The sequence below is a fragment of the Miniopterus schreibersii genome (genome assembly GCF_964146895.1).
Source record: "Miniopterus schreibersii genome assembly, chromosome: 17".
NCBI classification, from domain to species: Eukaryota; Metazoa; Chordata; class Mammalia; order Chiroptera; family Miniopteridae; genus Miniopterus; species Miniopterus schreibersii.
Window position 1 is genome coordinate 20712318 of NC_138117.1, and position 19067 is coordinate 20731384.

The window sequence follows — 19067 nt, forward strand, 5'->3', positions numbered from 1 at the left end:
AGCTGATCAATGACTTTCTCATCATTGATGTTTCTATCTTTCTCTCTCCCTCGCCTTTCCTCTCTCTGAAATCAATAAAGATATATTTTTTTAAAAAAATTGAAAAACAAAAACAAAAAACAAAACATTACTGATGAGAGAGTCATTGATTGGCTGCCTCCTGCATGTCCCTTACTGGTGATCGAGCCCACAACCCAGTGGGGAATTGAACCACGATCTCCTGTATCATAGGCCGATGCTCAACCACTGAGTCACATTGGCGGGGCACGCTATATAATTTTTAATTACAATTTCTCATCTGAACTGCAGAACACTATTTGAGTGACTATTTTCTCTATTGTCCCATTTTAGATGCATAAGAGAGTAGTTACTTTATTATATACAATGGATGTCTTAAGGTAGCAGTTCTCAAGTTTTTTGGTCTCCGAATCCTATTATACTGTTAAAAATTAGTGAGGAGACCCCAAAGAATCTTTGCTTATGTGCCTTATAGCTGTCAGTGTTTACCATATTACAAACTGAAACTAAGAAACTTATTAAATATAAACTAGTAAATGAAATATAAAGTATGGGGAATTTTATCGTCAAGTACCTCTGGTCTTTTATTCTGTAGTTACTCAATCGTAGTTTCTCACCTGTCACCTGTAATAGCTAATGAAGGAAGGAACCTTGGAGAATATTCAGTCTCAGACTGGATTCCTAAGAAGACCAAGCAAGTTGCCAAAGACTATTGTGAGACCTAAGTTTCCTAGTGCTTCTTGTGTATCCCTTCGTCCCTGAAATGAAAAACCCTAAATCTCTGCCTTGCTCTGCCCTAGAGCTATACATTGGACTCTAGGTTTTTATGCTTTTTTATCTCCTCTTTCTCACTGAAGATTTATGCTTTCACTATTTTTTAGGGGTTTCCTCCTGAGCCTGTAGCATCTCATAACTCTTTTGATTTATATTCTTTCAGGTGACATGATTTCCAAACTGCACCGAAAAGAGAAAAATAAAGTATGCAAAGTCCCTTTTTACTAGAGATTTAAAATTAGTGATCATTAGCCAAAAAGAAATGTTTTCTACTTGTGCATTAAAAGATTAGTTTTTGAAAACTGATTGTTTAAACTAGGTTGCTTTCTTAGTTAATAAACTTTTGTAACACACATCCTTCTGTAGTGTAGTATGAACCAAACTACACGATATTCTTTAATACGTGTTTACATACCGTGTACTTTGCATAAATGCTTGCTTTGTTTGAAATACTTTTTCTTCCTTCCCGTTTAAGACCAACTCAGGTGTCAGCTCTTGTGGAGCCTTTCTGACCCCCATGGGATAGCTGATTCTCCCCATAGTATTTTATGTATATTCCTGTTACAGGTCTGATCGTGTTGTTATTGTTTTTTATTCACATATCTAACCTCAGAATAAGCATCATGAGGGAAAGGTATCTTACTCAACTTTGTATCATGTATTCTTAGTTTACTGACTGATGCAATGTTTGGTAAATTTTATTTCATGAATGAATAAAGCATCTCATTTTGTCAAAGCAACTTGCAGGATTGGTGGAGGTGTTCAAGAAACAGCATCTACTAAAATAGTTTCAAAAGGCAAGACTGATATAGTAGTGAAAATTATGTGATATTTTAGGCATAAACCACCTCTTTGGTTTATCCTAGTTTGTTCGGTTGTTCCTCTATCCTTAAGATGTTCCCTTAAATAATCCCCCTCTCTTCCCCTGGGCTTTTTGAAACTTGAGCAAGTCATTCATTTCCCAGCTATTTTGTAGGTTAACTATCCATCCCTTCTTTTGATAGGAGTCTTTTTTTTTTTTTTTTTAACGTATGAGTAGATTGTTTTATCTTGCAGTGATCTTTCAAAAGAAATCTGCTGTATGCTGGATAATATGAAAGAGAAAAAGAAAAAAACTCTTGTTTGCGCTTCCCTTTTCTAGAAGGGGTAATTTTCTTTCCTCTGGTCTAAAAGGGAGAGATGGTGGTGCCTTTGAAGACATTATGACCCTATCCCCCAAAAGAATTCCAGGGCTTCCATTCACATGGAGGGTGCTAGGACCCAGTGACTTGTTCCAGGATTTACAGAATGTTCAAAAAAAAGTGTGTTAACTTATACTTTTGAAGGTTGTTTTTTGAGTCTCTGACTTAACGGCTTTGCTGTTACTGTCATTGGTTTTCTTACTTTCATACCTGATTTCCAAAACTCTTTAATGTACATTATCTGACACACATTAAGGTTGGTTCCACACTCAGTTTATATCTGAGTGAAAGTTTCCCATATTGCGGTTTTTCAGTGTGTCTATGCATGTGTATAGCAAGCTACACTTTTAGCAAGGATCATGTCTGTTCCCAGCCCAAGGCATTTACAAAGCTATTCTAGAATACTTCAGGGAAATTTTTGCCAAGTGTTATGGTTAATTAAATAATCCCCCTCTCTTCCTCTGGGCTTTTTGAAACTTGAACAAGTCATTCATTTCCCAGCTATTTATTTTGTAGGTTAACTTGAAGAAATGATCTTTTTCCCCCAATGACTAAGTCTCAGTATCTTAGTATATTTGTCATTCATTTCCATTTACAAAAACAAAAATAAGGAGTTTTCCTTGAAAATATCCACATCCACCATCTTTGTTTTCTTTTGAAAATGGCTAAGTCCAGCTACCAGCAGATACCCTCTGGAGGCCTTGCTGGAAGCAGTGATAACAGTAAGAGCATTGCCTCCCTTAAAGCACTTTCCCTGGGCCCTGTGTGTGTCACTTTTTATCTTTTATCAGAAGTCAAATGTGTGATATGCTTGTCTCTGCCACAGTAAGTCAGTGAAGGAACATGAGCTGCACCCAGTCCTATTCAGTAGCTGAAGGCAGAGGGCATGAGGAGCCTGTTCTCCCTCTTAGACCCGCAGCTGGCCTTTGTCCTTTCCTTTTTCTCTTCTTACTTGTCCTTTCCGTTTTGTCACTTTCCAGTCTCCTCCCAAATAAATTTTATTCTCCCCCAGAATTTGTAACATGGATGTTTTACATTTATATATCTGCTTAATTTCCCAGAAGTATTTTTATTTTATATTTATAAATATTTTTGACATCAGGTAAGAGTTAGTGAAACCGTGTAAAAAATCATGTGAAATGTACATACTAAAAATACCTTTTCAGCTAATCACAGACATTTTTTCAGTCCTTTGTAAAATATATGAGTTTATACCCAGCTCCTCACCCCCCAAAATGAATATTTTTGTGTATCAGTGAAGCAATAAGGATAGATGACCAGCATTTGGTGGGGCTAGGGGAAGGGCTGGAACCAAGCACCAGGAAACAATCCTGCTTCTGTGACTCCTGTCTGCTCCCATCCTCCCAACCCCAGGAGTTGAGAGGCTTTTAGAAGCCCAACTATGTTGCCTCCTTTGGTTCATCAACTTTTTATTGAACAACCACAGGGACAGGAAGCAACCTTAGACACCTTAGACACTGTAGTCTACTCTAATGTTTACTTCCCACCTGTGGTCTCTATTTTCTCTTAAATGTCAGCATTAAAAGAATTTGAAGTTGGCAATCACATCCTCTAAGTCTTATTTACAACCCTTGTTTCTCTGATGATCTACTTGAGTTTCTATAGGAGACTGTCTTAAAAGGCCTAGAATTATAGTCCTGGTTGACTTATCTCCATCCTTGCTGTGGACACTGAGGCAGCCTAAAAGTCACTTTGATTCTTACTACTGTCACTGTTGTCCAAAACAAAAGTCTTGTTTCTGCATTTGGATTTCATCGTATGAAATTTTCAGTGTCCTGGGTGACAGCAGTTCCGTGATCACTGATCTAGATTCTTAAGTTGAGTCTGTTTAGTGAAGTACCTGAGATCTCATGCTTATTTGGCTACTTAGAAATCCTTTTTTTGGGTGGGGTGGGGAGGTCTTGGTTAGGGTTTGATAACTGAAGTTGTTAGGTAAATGACTAACAATGAAAGTAAGAGTTAATACTGTAATATTGATTCTCACAGATCTTAATTTTCTAACTTTATTGGCTCTTTGGGATCAATCAAGATAACATTTTAGTGCCTGCTATAAATACACTTCACTATTCTATTAGGCTATCGCTCAAGAACTAAAGAGGAAAAAAGATAAGCATTTGAGCAGTGTGTTGGTTTTATCCAATTGGTAGTATTAGAACTAAATGATCCCATGAAAGTGCTTTTGGATTTGCGAGGTGAAAAGGATAACTGTGGGCTGTGGCGGACAGGCTTGCTAGCTTTGTGAGAGAATTAGGGGCTCGATCTGGTCATCAAAGGGAATAGAAATTGGATAGTGGAGGGAGGAGAAAATGGTTTTTCAGTCAAAAAAGTAAACAGATACAAAAGCAGGAATAATCAGATGAATATAGCCAGGGCAGGATATCAGACAAAAAATTTGCTGAACAAGACTTTTATTGACTAAGAAGATAAAATTTTGAAAAAAACAAGTAGAGATCAACTCTTAAGAGCTCTAGTCGCTCTTATTTCATTAAATGCATTTTTCTTTACACCCTTAGCTTCTGTTAGGAATCCCTTACTACAAAGAATTCTATATCCTATTCTGTTTCAAGTTTCTAAAATTTCTTTAACCAACACTTTATAGTGAAGAGGATCAAAAATAACGTTCTAGCGAGCTTCGGTGCAAATATGGCCAAGTCCAAGAACCACACCACACACAACCAGTCCCAAAAAAGGCATAGAAATGGCACCAAGAAACCCCTGTCACAGATATAAATCTCTTAAGGGTGTAGACCCCAAGTTCCTAAGGAACATGTGCTTTGCCAAGAAGCACAACAAGAAGGGCCTGAAGAAGATGCAGGCCAACAGCTCCAGGGCCATGAGTCTACATGCCAAGGCTGTCAAGGCCCTCATAAAGCCCAAGGAGGTAAAGCCCAAGATTCCAAAGGGCAGCAGCCCCAAGCTCAGTCAACTTGCCTACATTGCTCACCCCAAACTTGGAAAACGTGCTTGTGCCAGCATTGCCAAGGATCTCAGGCTCTGTCACCCAGAGTCCAAGGACAAACAAGGCTCAGACCAAGCCCTGGCTGCTCAGGCTCTGGCTCAGGCAGGCTCCCAAAGTACCCAGGCCCCCACGAATGCTCCATAGTAGAGGCCTCTGCCTGCCAATGTGAGGACTGTTAGGACTCCTGGGCTGCTGTCTGCATGGAGCTGGAGTCCTCCTGTGCTATTTGTACAAATAAATCTGAGACAGGAAAAAAAAAATCTGTATTTTCTAAGTTGACATTCTTTTTCATCTAAAACAATATAGGTCAATCACAGTTTGGACAAGTTTCTATTAAAGTGCTTTTTTAAAAACTAGATTACTTAACCATTGGGCTAGCTTTATGCAGTTAGCTATTTGTTTATAGTTAGATAAGCCATAATAAAACACTTATTTGAGCAAGAGTTTTTTTCAAGGCTACCAGTGCCATTAACAAAAAGACTAGGCCAGAGTGGAGGGAATTTTTCCTACAAGTCAGGTCTCAGGAATTTGGAAACTATTCTGAGTTCTGATCTTTGCTTATTATGTAATTAGGGATTTTAAGATGCATAGCGACGTTCATAGTCCTCATTTGGAATGTGTGTTTTTTTATTGAGTTTTTGTTTTATTTTTATAATGATGGGCAAAATCCAGATTCAGTGGATTCAGTGTAAGGTGATGCATGTTATTTCCATATTACATGTTTGTTCTTGGCAAAATAATTTGGAAGAAATGGAAGTGGTATGTGGATGTGTGCTTTTCCTAAATTTATTTTCCCTTTTACTATTTCTTATCTGGGCTGTAAACACTGAAGTTTTAGTTCTGTAGTGGTGTTCCTCTAGGAGTGTATTTATTTTAACTCATCCCACAGAATGTCCTAGCAAGATTGTTTTAAAGGATTTTTTACCTTGCTCAGTATTTAGGCACGGCAGATACAAGAGCTCTAAGCCTGATTTTTATTTTAAACTAGTAAAATATTTACCTTTTTTGTGTTATTTAGCACAGACTCCTTTTTTGGTATATAATTCACAGTAAAATGAATCTCTTAAAAATCTAATCCTTAGTTTTTCTATGCTAAGCAATTAAAGGAGAAATTCCCATAATGCTTGCATTTTGAACTTGAACTTAAAAGAACTTTTTTTTTGAAAGATATATCCCAATAAATTATATTAACATAATTTTAATTAATTTCATGCTTCCAACTAGTATCATCTAGTGTTTTAGCCTCAATCTGTGTGAAATGAGTTAGCTATCTTTACAGCCCTTTTATATGTGGCTTTCTTAGTATCTAATTTAGCATGACATTATTCTGAGTACCAGAAATGCTCATGAGTTACCAAGAGAGGCCCTAATCTTTGGTTTCCACATGGAGGTTATTTTTACTGAATCTTAGCATGTTAGGAGTTACTGATGTTTACTTATTTAGGTGGGATACAGTAATTACCATTTTGTGCATTCGAGTAAGACACCAGGATTCATTCTTTCACTTAGCAGGCTTTGTCTGAATGTTGTTGTGTGCCCAGACCCCGTGCTAGGCATTGGGTGTGGGGACAGGGGAAGGAGGGAGTGTAGTGGGAGAGCCAAGAACAAGGAGTATAAAGTGTAGAGTGTTCGAACAGGGCAGAACCTGAGCTTCTGTATGCGTACTGAGAGTAAGAAGGGCTTAATATTTACATTAGAAGATCAGAGTTCAGAACACGCAAACATGAATACGTTTCAAGAAGTTAGTAGATTTTGAATACAAAAATTGTGAAAACTGGCTTTATGTTTACTTAATTTACATATATTTCTCAAAGGTAGAAAAGAAGTGATTTAAAATGAAAAATTATTTTTTTATAAAAACTGTCTCAATTTTAATCTTAAAGGAAATAGGCATATCCCTCACTAGCCTTTCTTAAAAAATAGAACATTAGTTCTACCAGTAAAGGAGAAATTAACTAATTTTGCATAATCTCTGAAGTCTGTTTTCACAAGTAAATATAAAGATGACTTTTACATCCTGTTGCCTTTTGACAGCATTATATATCAAATACAGAGAAAATTGATTAAGTGTGGAGAAAAATTATATAAATTAAATTCAGAACCATTTTCTGTTTTTCATAATAAAATGATTGCTCAAAGAATTTCATCTGATGACTGTTGAAAGCTCACTGCAGTTTGTGATATAACTGATAAAATCTGCATCCTTGGCCTTCCAACAACCTTTACACCAGCAGATGGTGGGCGTAAAGATGTCATTCATCATTTATTTACAATGGACTTTATTTATTCTAGTGTCAACAGCTGCCCCAGGGAGTGGGTTATTGAATTCAAATGTGAGGCTCTGGGTTATTTGCTTCCTTTCAAATTTGTCTTCAGAGCTTAGTTGCTAGGAGTCCATTCTGTGCTCTAATAATGATTCATGTATTGTGAAGCCATTCAGTAAATTGGGTTGTCAGGGATTGCCAAAAAAGGTTTAGAGGTCTTGGGTGAGGAGTGGAGGGGTTGCATGTGCATCTGGTTGGTTGACTTGAGCAATAGTAGTATTATGTAACTTTTTCCTAAGATTGGTGAAGTTAGGTTCTCTTCTTGTCCTTTATGCACTCATTCCCTACCTGCCCATATTCTGTATATGAATAATAAGGAAATGAAGAGGACAGTCTATTAAAGGAAACTCTCAACCTTTTCTTTCCTCACAGGCGGGGCAAGAGTCCTTTCGTTCCATCACAAGGTCATATTACAGAGGTGCAGCGGGGGCTTTACTAGTATATGACATTACAAGGTGAGAACTTAGAAATTTTTTAGTTCAGTGGTCAATGTAGAGAATTTTTCTAAATATGGTGACCAATAATGAAAGTATAGCTTTGCCTTTATGCCCTGACTATTTGCCTTCAAAACTTATATGTCTTAAATGAAATATAAATTTACTACAGAACTTTGCAACTAAGTTATTTTCTTATATAAAAAAGTACCCCCAGGTTGATCAATTTGGTAATATTATTTGTATATTGAAATTTAATAAAGTGCTATTACATTTACTTTCTAAACTGAACTGTAATCAGTGAACTCTAAGTCCAGGCACTATACTTTAAATCTGTTGTCATTGCATAAGTGGATATGGCTAAAAATAAGTTATCTTTAATGGAATATATACTGTTCCTTGTACACTGCTAGGGGAAATCCTTTGACAATAGTAATCAAATTATCATTTATGTTTAGGAGAGATACATTCAACCACTTGACAACCTGGTTAGAAGATGCCCGCCAGCATTCCAATTCCAACATGGTCATTATGCTTATTGGAAATAAAAGGTAAAAAGAGTAATTTGAAGCTTTTTTGCATCAATTATGAAGACTGTGGTTAGCTGTTTATGTGATTGCTGTTAAAGCACTTATCTTTTACATTTGTCCAAATATAAGTTAGTGGTTTCTTAAATTATAAAATTTTGAAAATCCTAAGACGTTTCATTTGGGTGTTTTTTCATTTGGGTTTATTATTATTATTATTATTATTATTAAATTGAGGTGACATTGGTTAATAGGATCATATAAGTTTCAAGTGTACATTTCTATAATACGTGATCTGTATACTGCATTGTGTGCCTACTACCCAAAGTCAAATCATCTTCTGTCACCATATTTTTGGCCCCCTTTGCTACCCCTATTCCTCCTACCCCCTTCCCTCTGGGAAACCATCATGCTGTTTGTTGTCTATGTCTGAGTTTCAGTTTTATATTCTACATATGAGTGAAATAATTTGGTTTTTAAAATACAGATAAACTTTGTTGGAAATTATTATTATCATTTCAAATAGTTTTTATTGGAAGATATACTTTAAAGAATAATTTGAAAATTTTATCTGATTAGTAATTTAAAATAAAACCCACTGATTATTTGGGGGATAAGTCACTATTAAATATTATCTAAATTATTTTAAGTACATGGCAGTAGAAATGAGTATCTGTCAGAACTCAGAAAAATGTTTTTCCCCTTTTTCAGTCTATGAATTAATACAACACAGTGATTGATCCCATGTATTTCTACTTAAAATCCTGAAACACTTTAAAAATTGTTTAGTGGATATCACATCAGCACTTTTAAACTTACTTTTAAGGCTTTATATTGGTGTCATATTAATGTTTTTCCCCCAATCTTATTTTACTTTATATCTCTAGGGAGCATTATCTGCAGTGAATGTCCTTGTGCTCTACATTTAAAAAGATAGTACATGGAAAAAACATGTTCTTTCCCCATGGTTTCTATAAACTCGCAAGAGCACAGGCAAGTTACCACTAACTTCAGTAGAAAATTACAGTGGTAAGAAATGAAATTAGTATTTCTAAAATGCTACACACAGTTCATTCATTCTTTAGGTTTTTAAAATAGTGTTAAAAAGATGTTTTTAGAAAAATCATGATTTTAGGTAAAATCATGATTCCACGATAATGAGCACATCAAAGCTTTTATTTATCTCATTAATTAATGGGGAACTGGTAAGATATTACAATTGATTTAAAAGAAAACTCAGAGTACAACATTTATAATCAAATAAGGAATGCTGACATGAATTTACAAATGGATACAAAACTGAACGATATTTGTAGAATGATAATTATATTTCATGGGGCACAGTCTGCATTTCTGTTAGCCACATTATTTCCATTACCTGTTTTATAGAAGTTAGTTTCTATCTCTACAATCTTTGAAAATTTGTGGGATGCAGTTAAAGCAGTGCTTAAAGGGAGATTATAACACTAAATACTTATATTAGGAAAAAGTTTCAAATCAATAACCTAAACTTTCACTTTAAGACTAAAAACTAGAAAGATAAGAGCAAATTAAACCCAAGGTAAGCAAATGAGGAGATATTAAAAAAAACTATAATTTTAGAAGATAAATAAAAGAGATACTGCTCATGAAAAAAAGAAGACACAGTACCAGTATCAGGAATAAAAGAGTGATACCACTACAGATCCTTCAGATATTATAGGATAGTAGGAGAATATTGTAAACAAAATTAATGGATTGGGGAGATGTTGGTCAAAGGGTACAAACTTGCAATTAGAAGATGGAACGCACAGCGTTGTGATTGTGGTTACCAATACTATACTGTATACTTCAAAGTTACTAAGAGACTAGATCTTAAATGTGCTTACCACAGAATGAAATAATTGTGTGACATGATGGAGGTGGAGGTATTAGCTAATGCTGTATTGGTAATCATAATGTGTTATGTAAATGTATCAAATCAACAAGTTGTATACCTTAAACTTACACAGTATTATTGTCAGTTATAGCTCAACAAAAAATAAATGATCCCTAAACAATTTTTTAAAAACCATTTTCTTCACAGCTATTTGATTCCTCAACTGTAAGCTATAGTTAACTTGATCTTCCTAAAATTCCTATATTAGATGACTACTTTCTAATCTTTAGAGTCCTTAAGTTCAAAATCAAAACACGCTAAATAAATGGAGAGATAGACTTTGTTCATGGGTAGAAAACTAAATATTTTTAAGATGTCAGTTCCTCCCAGATTGACCTAATGACTTGCCGTAATCCCAAAATTCATCAGCCTTTTTTTTTAGGAGGCAGAAATTGACAAGCTGATTTGAAAATTTATATGAAAATACAAAATTGGAGGATTCACTGGTTTCACTAATACTGATTTCAAGATTTATTATGCTACTATAATCAGTTTAGTCTGATAAAATGGCATATGAGACATAAATCAGTGGAACAGAATGAGAGGTCCAGAAATAGATCCATACATACATGGTCAGTTATTTTTTTGACTAAGATGTCAAGTCAGTTCAGTGGGGGAAACAGTAATCTTTTCATCAAATGGTGTTTTAACAGTTGAATAGCCATGTGCCAAAAAATGAACTTTGACCCTTACCTCACACCATATATAAAAATTAACTGGAAGTGGATCATAGACCTAAACATAAGAGCTTAAAAGTACTTAAAAATTCTAGAAGAAAACAAAATTTTAGTGTCTCTCGTATTGTGAAGCATTTCTTATTGGACAGAAAAAAGCATAAAAGGGGAAAAAATAAATTATACTTCAACAAAATTTAAAATTTTTCTCTTCCAAAGACGGTTCCAAAAATGAAAAGGCAAGCTACAGACTAGGAAAAATATATGCAGAACATATATTGGACAAAAGATTTGAATCTAGAATAAATGTAGAATTCTTACAAACAACCCAGTTTTTTAAAATGAGCAAAAGATCTGAACCAGCACTTAACTAAAGAAGATACACAGATGGCAAGTAAGCACATGAAAAGTATTTAACACTACTAAACATGAGGGAAATACAGATGAAAACCTCAATGATATACTATTGCACACTCATTGAAAGTGTTGGCAAAGATGTAGAGGAACTGGAACTCATATATAGCTGGTGGGAACATAGTGATACAGCTTTTTAAAACAATATGGTAGTTCCTTTAGAAAGTAAACATTCATCTGCCATACCACCTAGCCATTTCATTCCTAGGTTTTTACCCAATATAAACATGTTTCATATGTCCACACAAAAAATGATACACAAGTTTTCATAGCAGCTTTATTTGTAACAGCGCAAAACTGGAAACAACCCACATTTTAACTAACTAGTGAATGAATAAATTGTGATATAGCCATACAATAACTACCACTCAGTAATAAAGAGGAATGAGCTATTGGTATTACAACAAAGTAGATGAATCTCAAAACGATTGTGCTGAGTGAAAAATATAGACAAAAAGAAGACATAGTGTGTGATCCCATTTATATAAATCCTGGAAAAGGCAGACTAACCTGTAGTGACAGAAAGCAGATCGTTAATTGTTTAGGGTACAGGGGAAGGAAAGGATGTATTACAATGGGGTGTAAGGAACTTTGAGGCTGATGGCTTCACAGGTACACATATATCATCAAACTTTATATTAAATATACAGTTTCTTTTATGACAATTGTACTACTTAAAAGCAAGATAGCAAATAACTATACTGTATAGATTTGATTATAGAAATTATTGTTTTAATAGAAATCTAGGCTTGCTGTTAAGAGAAAATATTTACGTAAGCAATACTTCCATTGTAAAAGGCTAATTTTTGGTTATTTTGTAACTAGATGTATGTATTATCTTGGCTTTCTTGCTTATCCTTTCCTCATTCATATCACCTCACTAGACCATTTAAGATTAAGGCTATTGGAAGGAAGTTTTAATCTTTGTAATATGGAAGTATTCATACTATCATTCAATGGTGATATGTGAAATGATAAGAGGAAAATATTTGGAGATGAAAGAGAATTTTTATATATTTATCTCCAGTGTTTTCCTTGTGTCTGAAACAGGGTGGGTGGCATCTTACTGGTGGCTTAAGTTTGGTTGCTGCCCATGAGGAGCTTACAGTCCAAATGTAAAAACAAAAATCAAAGTATAGTATATACAAGAGATATTTCTAATGACTGTGGATAGGTGCCCTTATAATTAGGGGTCTAGTAGCTGTGGAAAGTCATTTTAAGGAAGAAGCTAGGAGAAAGGGAAAAAGAAATATGACATGCAAAGAGTGAATGGGAATGAGCAGAGATAAATGAGGTGATTATTATTAGATGAGATGAATTGGGATAGACATGGAAACAGGGAATAAGCAATTTTTGAATTATATACATTAAGCACTAGGGAGCCAGTGAAGGGATTTGAGAAGGGCAGTGACCTAGTCAGAGTGATAGATAACACAGATTTTTCTTACTACAGCATTTTAAATTGGTTATACAAGAAACAGGAAGCAATATCTACAAAGATGGAAACTTTTAATAGCTAAAGGATTATAATACAGACCTTAAGCAAAAAGGGGACATAGTAAGAGAATGATTTAGGAAAGAAAGATTTAATTAATGAAAGCACTTTAGATGGAATTAATGGGGATGAAATGTCAATGACAACAATATGATTTTATGCCTGGAAAACTGAGGAAGTTACCAAAGTAGAGTTATAAAACAGAAACAGTCCCCCAAGCGTCCTGGTTCTTAACCCTCTATGTTAAGGTAACATTTCAAAATGTAAACATAATCAGAGACTGGTAGTGGAAAACTGGGAATAACTTTAAATATCTCCATAAGAGATTGTTTAAATAAAGCATGGCATATGCATAAAATGGGGGAAAGGGCAGTTAAGGGAAGGGTATTTTCTTGAAGATTTTGTGCTAATTTTCCCTTAAGAATGATTGTCAGATAAATGAGCTGAATTTCAGGAGCACGTTTCCCCGTCCCCCACCCTCCATTTTTAATTCCTACTAGAGTGCAAGCTCCATTAGTCTGGGGGGTGGATTTTTGTGTGTTTTGTTGAGTGGTCTTTCCCCAGATCCAGGAAGGGTCTTGACTCACAGGAGGCCCTCAGATTGTAGTTGGATGAATTATCCTTGCCTACTTAATGCTATAATATTTGCAAACTTAGTTTTCCTGTTTTTTATGTTCTCTTCTTACCATTAATATTTTATAGCACGGTCGCCTAAATTAACATCATGATATATACTTGCTATTCCCTTTATAGTATCTTATATCAGACTTTCTTTCCAACATTTCAAATTTTTAGGAGTGTTTTTTCAGCACTTGTTCCACTGAATGAACGCTTAGATGGCATTTAATAAATCATAAAATATTTCTAAAGTGTAAAAACTATGGAGATTACAGAGCAGTCACCGGAATCACTCACAGAAGTTTTAATCAACAGAAACAACAGTGACTGATAATGACTGACACGGCAACTTTGTAAAAATGATTGACAGCTTATCCAGTCAGCCAGTTTTGAAGTTATGAAATTCCTGCTGAATTTTGCAAAGTCGAAACATTGACATTGCTTAACATTAGGTGGATGAGACTTTAACATATTTTTTTGGTTTATATTATTCTTAATTTGTGTAATGTAGATTTGCATAAAATACTACCAACCCCTACTGTGCACTTGGTAAAAATAATATTATAAAAGACTACAAAAATGACATGGGAAAATGTTCCACAATTTAGTAAGTAAAAAAACACACACCAAATTACAATGAATAGTGGATACAAGTATATTCTGGTAGGGGAAAACAAAATGAGTAATATAGAATTATATTTTCCAAGGTGTTTAATTACTTGGGGAAAGTGAAATTATGGGTAATTTTTTTCTTTATATTTTTCCTTATTTGACAAAAGTTCTTCAATGTAATTGGTTATCAGAAAAGGTAGTCATTAAAAATGGTTTAATGGTACAATATAAGTATAGCACAGTGGTCTGGATGGAATCACTGTACCAGCTCCTCCTAGAGTGTGAGCTTGGATGCTTATTTAACCTCTTTGTTTTGTGCCTCAGTCTCCTGATCTGTCAAATGAATTAAATGAAATTGTAAATAACTATGTCAATGGAGAATTAAAAATAAATTGTTGCATTCATTCAATAGAATATAATACAACAGTAGAAAATTAAGAAACTAGACCTACATACATTATATATATAAATCTGAAAAACATAATATTGACCAAAATTAACAAGATGTATAGCTACATCTGTATTTTTTTTAAACTTAAAAAAACACAACACCCCGCCCTGGCTAGTGTTGCTAAGTGGTTAGAGCAACAGCCTGCAGGTTTGATTTGGGGTCAAGGGCACATGCATGGATTGCAGGTTTGATCCCAGGCCCCAGTCGGGGTGAGTGTGGAGGAAATCAATCAGTGTCTCTCTCACATCAATGCCCCCCCCCCACACACACACACACCCTCAGCCCCTCCCTCTCTCCCTTCCACTCTCTAAAAAAAATCAATGGAAAAAATATCCTCAAGTGAGGATTAACAAAAAAAAACACACAAAAAAACCCTTCTCTACATGAGTATAAATATAAAAGTACCATGAGAGTGAATTACCTTTGCGGTAAGAGGGAACAGAATGAGATCAGGAACAGACAGGCACACAAGAGGCAATACAGCTGTGTAACTACTGATTTTATATCTCAACAGAAAAACTGATACAAATCTGTCAAAGTACTGTGTCAAGGCTAGATGGAAGTATATGGGTATTATATTATTCTCTGTCCTTTTCTGTGTGCTTAAAATATTTTATAATAGTGAAGTTTTAAAATTTTTACAATAAAACACACTTGAGGTAGACTGTTACTTTCCCCCTCTACCTTACTAATACAATTCAGTGATAAAAATGAGCACCATGCTTTTCCCCCACATTTCTAGCTTAGACTTTTGATTCTCTTTCCCTTTTTCTTTTAACAGCTTTACTGGGAATTAAACCAATTGGGATTAATAATTAATTAATATATTTTTTTTAATACTTTGGATTTTTTAAGCAGTTTCCTTTAGCTTCTGAGAATTGTGTGACTTATTTTTTAATCACATTTATAGAAAGTCACTCTGGCTGAAGGGTTAGGAAACTAGTGTAGTTCTGCTGTCTCAGATTATTATGGTGAGTGAAATGGTTCCTTCTTTGGGAATCCAATATACTCAGAGGCAGGGTGTTGGGCTAGATGTTCCCTTTAGGTTTCTCCTAGTTTTGGCATTGTAGGACTGTAATTCAGAATCTTCTGTTTGATGGTTAGTTCTTTGAAACTAATCAGTGTGTTCTAAACACTTTGACCCTCATAATACCCAGCATAATGCAGTTGATTATTATGTGTTAAAAATTAATTGAAAGAATGATCAGTACAACTTTGAAACTCTTGGTACATTTTTTATAGATTTCTCTATTTGTCTTGTGTTGGTTTATATCATGGCTTTTTCTTTCCTATGTTTAGTGATTTAGAATCTAGAAGGGAAGTAAAAAAAGAAGAAGGTGAAGCTTTTGCACGAGAACATGGACTTATCTTCATGGAAACTTCTGCTAAGACTGCTTCCAATGTAGAAGAGGTAAGTGAGAGGCCCTTTTAAATATTTATCATCTTTTTACTTAATACAGTTGTTTTATGTACTTTAATATTTATTTATTGGTGTATCTTCCATAAGCTTTTTAATCACTAATAGTCTTTGAATATCATAAAGTAGGAAAATTCCTTTCCTTTGGAATGCCTTGTAACATTTATCTTAGATCAGACTCTTGAGTTCTATTCTGAGCCTTCTCTTGAAGCCAAAATGCTTTTAACACATCTTTGTATACATTTTCCCTAAAATCTTTTTTATGTTACATGAGAGGGAGGAAAAGGACACTAATGAAGTTTGGAAGTGTTTCAAGATGATGAACATTTGTAGCTTATTTATATCCACTTTTGATTAAATAAGTAAATTATTATCTTACTGCCATATAATATTATACAAAGCATGGGAATTCTTCCATCTTTAATAGATGAAATTTGCAATATCTCAGTTATTTCCATTAATCAACTTGAACTATTGGAAGTTCTCTGAACACATCATGTTCTTTCATGCTGTACATGTTTGAATATGGTATTAAGATACTGTACATAGGTGAGTAGACAGTCCTCTATAAGGTAGATATATTGCTGCTATACTCTATGAAAAGCAGAAATGAGGCTAAAACGTAAGTAGCTGCCCAAAGTAAGTAATACTGTAGTTCCACCTTCTGGGTAAGACTCTTAAGAGCAACTGCTGAAAGGGATTCTAGAAAACAAATGATTAAAGAATCTCATTGTTCTAAGGATAGCAGAGGATGAGGTCATAGGCAGCAGCTAGCACTGTGCCTTCGACATAGTAAACAGTGAGTAAATATTTATTGAGAATATTTGGAGCTCTTCTAATTAACCCTTGAACCCAGAAATTGACTATAGTAATTGAACAGCATTGGTATTCACTGAAGAATTCTTTCATAGGTAAGACATTATACTTATCTATACTTGATGAGATGCTCTGTGATTGTTCTTAATGCATTTCCTGTAGGCACCAACTAATGCTTTACCTGTTACTGCCAATAATTTCAACTTGATAACATACACCATACAAGAGCAATGTTTCACTTTACACAGCAAACCCAGAGAGAAATCTGTTCCATCACTTCGTTCAACTTGATAATAGACATTTAAACCTGCTTGCTAAAGAGAGGGACTCCTTTATTACAGGTGTTGTATTTTAAACCATATGCGTCCACATGTTATGGGAGTTTCAAGACATATGAAGCAGCCAGGCCAGTGTGGCTCAGTGGTTGAGTGTTTACCCATGAACCAGGAGATCACAGTTCAGTTCCCTGTCAGTGCACATGGTCCAGTTGCGGGCTCGATCCCCCAGTAAGGAGGCATGCAGGAGGCAGCCGATCAATGACTCTCTCTCATCATTAATGTTTCTCTCTCTCTCTGAAATCAATAAAAACTTATTTTTAAAAAAAAGACATATAGAAACATTTCTTTATTGATTATTAACAGTGGATTTTTCTTGTTGATTTGCAAACCATATAGACAGAATTGTGTGCATTTTAATAAAGTGCCATACTATGAAGTCAGATAACAAGGCATCAACTATTGAAAAGTAATCCTAGATTTCTAGTTCTGTCTCTATTGCATTTTTGTTCATTGTTCTTACTCTTAACAAGTGACAGTAGGTATCTATTTGTAAGTAGCAAATTATTGTTGTCATTTAAATGAAATACAAGTATCCACCACTTTCAAAAGTTCCCGATTTACCACTTTGCTTTTACCATACTAATGTAGGTCTTTGGTAAAAGCAAAGTAGCATAACTCGAACTTTCAAGAAATAGAGGGGGATACTCTTCACCTTGCGCCATTTCAGCTTAGGAAAGGTTTCATAGGAACACCCTACTTTCAAATAGTGGTGGAAACCTGGTTACTCTATTAATGTTTTAGCAGCACTTACTGCAGACATTCTGTACCTGTGGTCATTAATAAAAATAATTGCCCTGGCTGGTGTGGCTTAGTGCTTAGAGCATCAGCCTACACACCAAAGGATCCCTGGTTCAATTCCTGGTCAAGGGCACATACCCGGTTTGTGGCTCGCTCCCTGCCCCCAGTCAGAGTGCATGCAGGAGGCAACCAGTCGTTGTGTCTCTCTCACATCGGACTCTCTCTCTCTCTCACTCTCTCGCTCTTTCTCTCCCCCTTCCACTGTCTGAAAAGCAATAGAAAAATATCCTCGGGTGTGGAGTAATTAATTAATTAAAATAAAATGATACTCTAGTCTGCTTAAACTAGATTATAACTTACCAAGTTAAAAATTTCTGAGATAAGATCTATTTAGTAGGTAGATAGATATAGTTTTATGTTTATAAAATTATAACAATCCCACATACACACATATATACACGGAAATATTTATATACACACAACTCTTTATTTATATAAAACCTCAGTATTAGCAAACTGATATGATACGTAAATGTTATGTTTAAATGTATTTGTTTTCAAACTATGTTATAATTTCCAAATTACAAGTTATAATGGAATTCTTTCTATGAAGTGGATTTTAATCAGTTTTATACAACTTGGTATAGCTCCAAATGTAATATTTATTATCATTTATCCTTTTTATAACTCACTGAGGAAATATACTCATAAATATGATAGTAGTAGTACACCCTAGAGTTCATCTCCTAAATGTCAACGAAATTAAAAAGCCAATTTTAACCAAAATAGTCTTGTCTATATGGTATTCCCATAGTAACAGGAGATCAGAATTCATTCTTTACATTTTCAATTCCCATTACTACTGATTTTTTTAAACATAATATTTGGATGCTATACACATATTTAAGCATGTAGGGAGAAACCCTGTATTTAGTTGCCTATCATTTACTCAAGCAATATTTATCTTAAATGTGCAGAGTATTTGTAGTGTCATCACTTTTTATATTAGGAAAATGAGGTTTAGGCTCTTTTACCTCTGGCTGAAAAAATTATTTTGACCTTAATTACACTAAAGATTTTGCTGATAAGCAAATAAGAATCAACTGTTACCAGCAGTAAATATTTTTGATAAATTTGACTTCCACTTTTAAGTGAGACTTGAAGGTCATTGAGGACACCAAGATACCATGTCTGCCTGGTAACTTCCCTGGCTCCCCATCAGGTTCACAGCTCCTCAGCTGCCACCCTCTGGCAGCCCATTCCAGAACCACAACTTTGTTTAGTGTCCTACTCTGCAGAGTTCCAGGGAGATCTGACCCCTATGGTCTGTCCTGTGAC

General features: G+C 34.9%; 1 protein-coding gene across 1 annotated transcript in view; it reads left to right on the forward strand.

The window, feature by feature from the left end:
- The window catches only part of RAB2A (RAB2A, member RAS oncogene family), a 61678-nt gene that overhangs the window by 28001 nt on the left and 14610 nt on the right, over positions 1–19067 (forward strand). The window contains exons 4-6 of the mRNA XM_081117320.1: positions 7650–7732; positions 8170–8262; positions 15720–15831. Coding sequence (XP_080973446.1) covers positions 7650–7732; positions 8170–8262; positions 15720–15831 — 288 coding nt within the window. The remainder of the gene's footprint in view (positions 1–7649; positions 7733–8169; positions 8263–15719; positions 15832–19067) is intronic.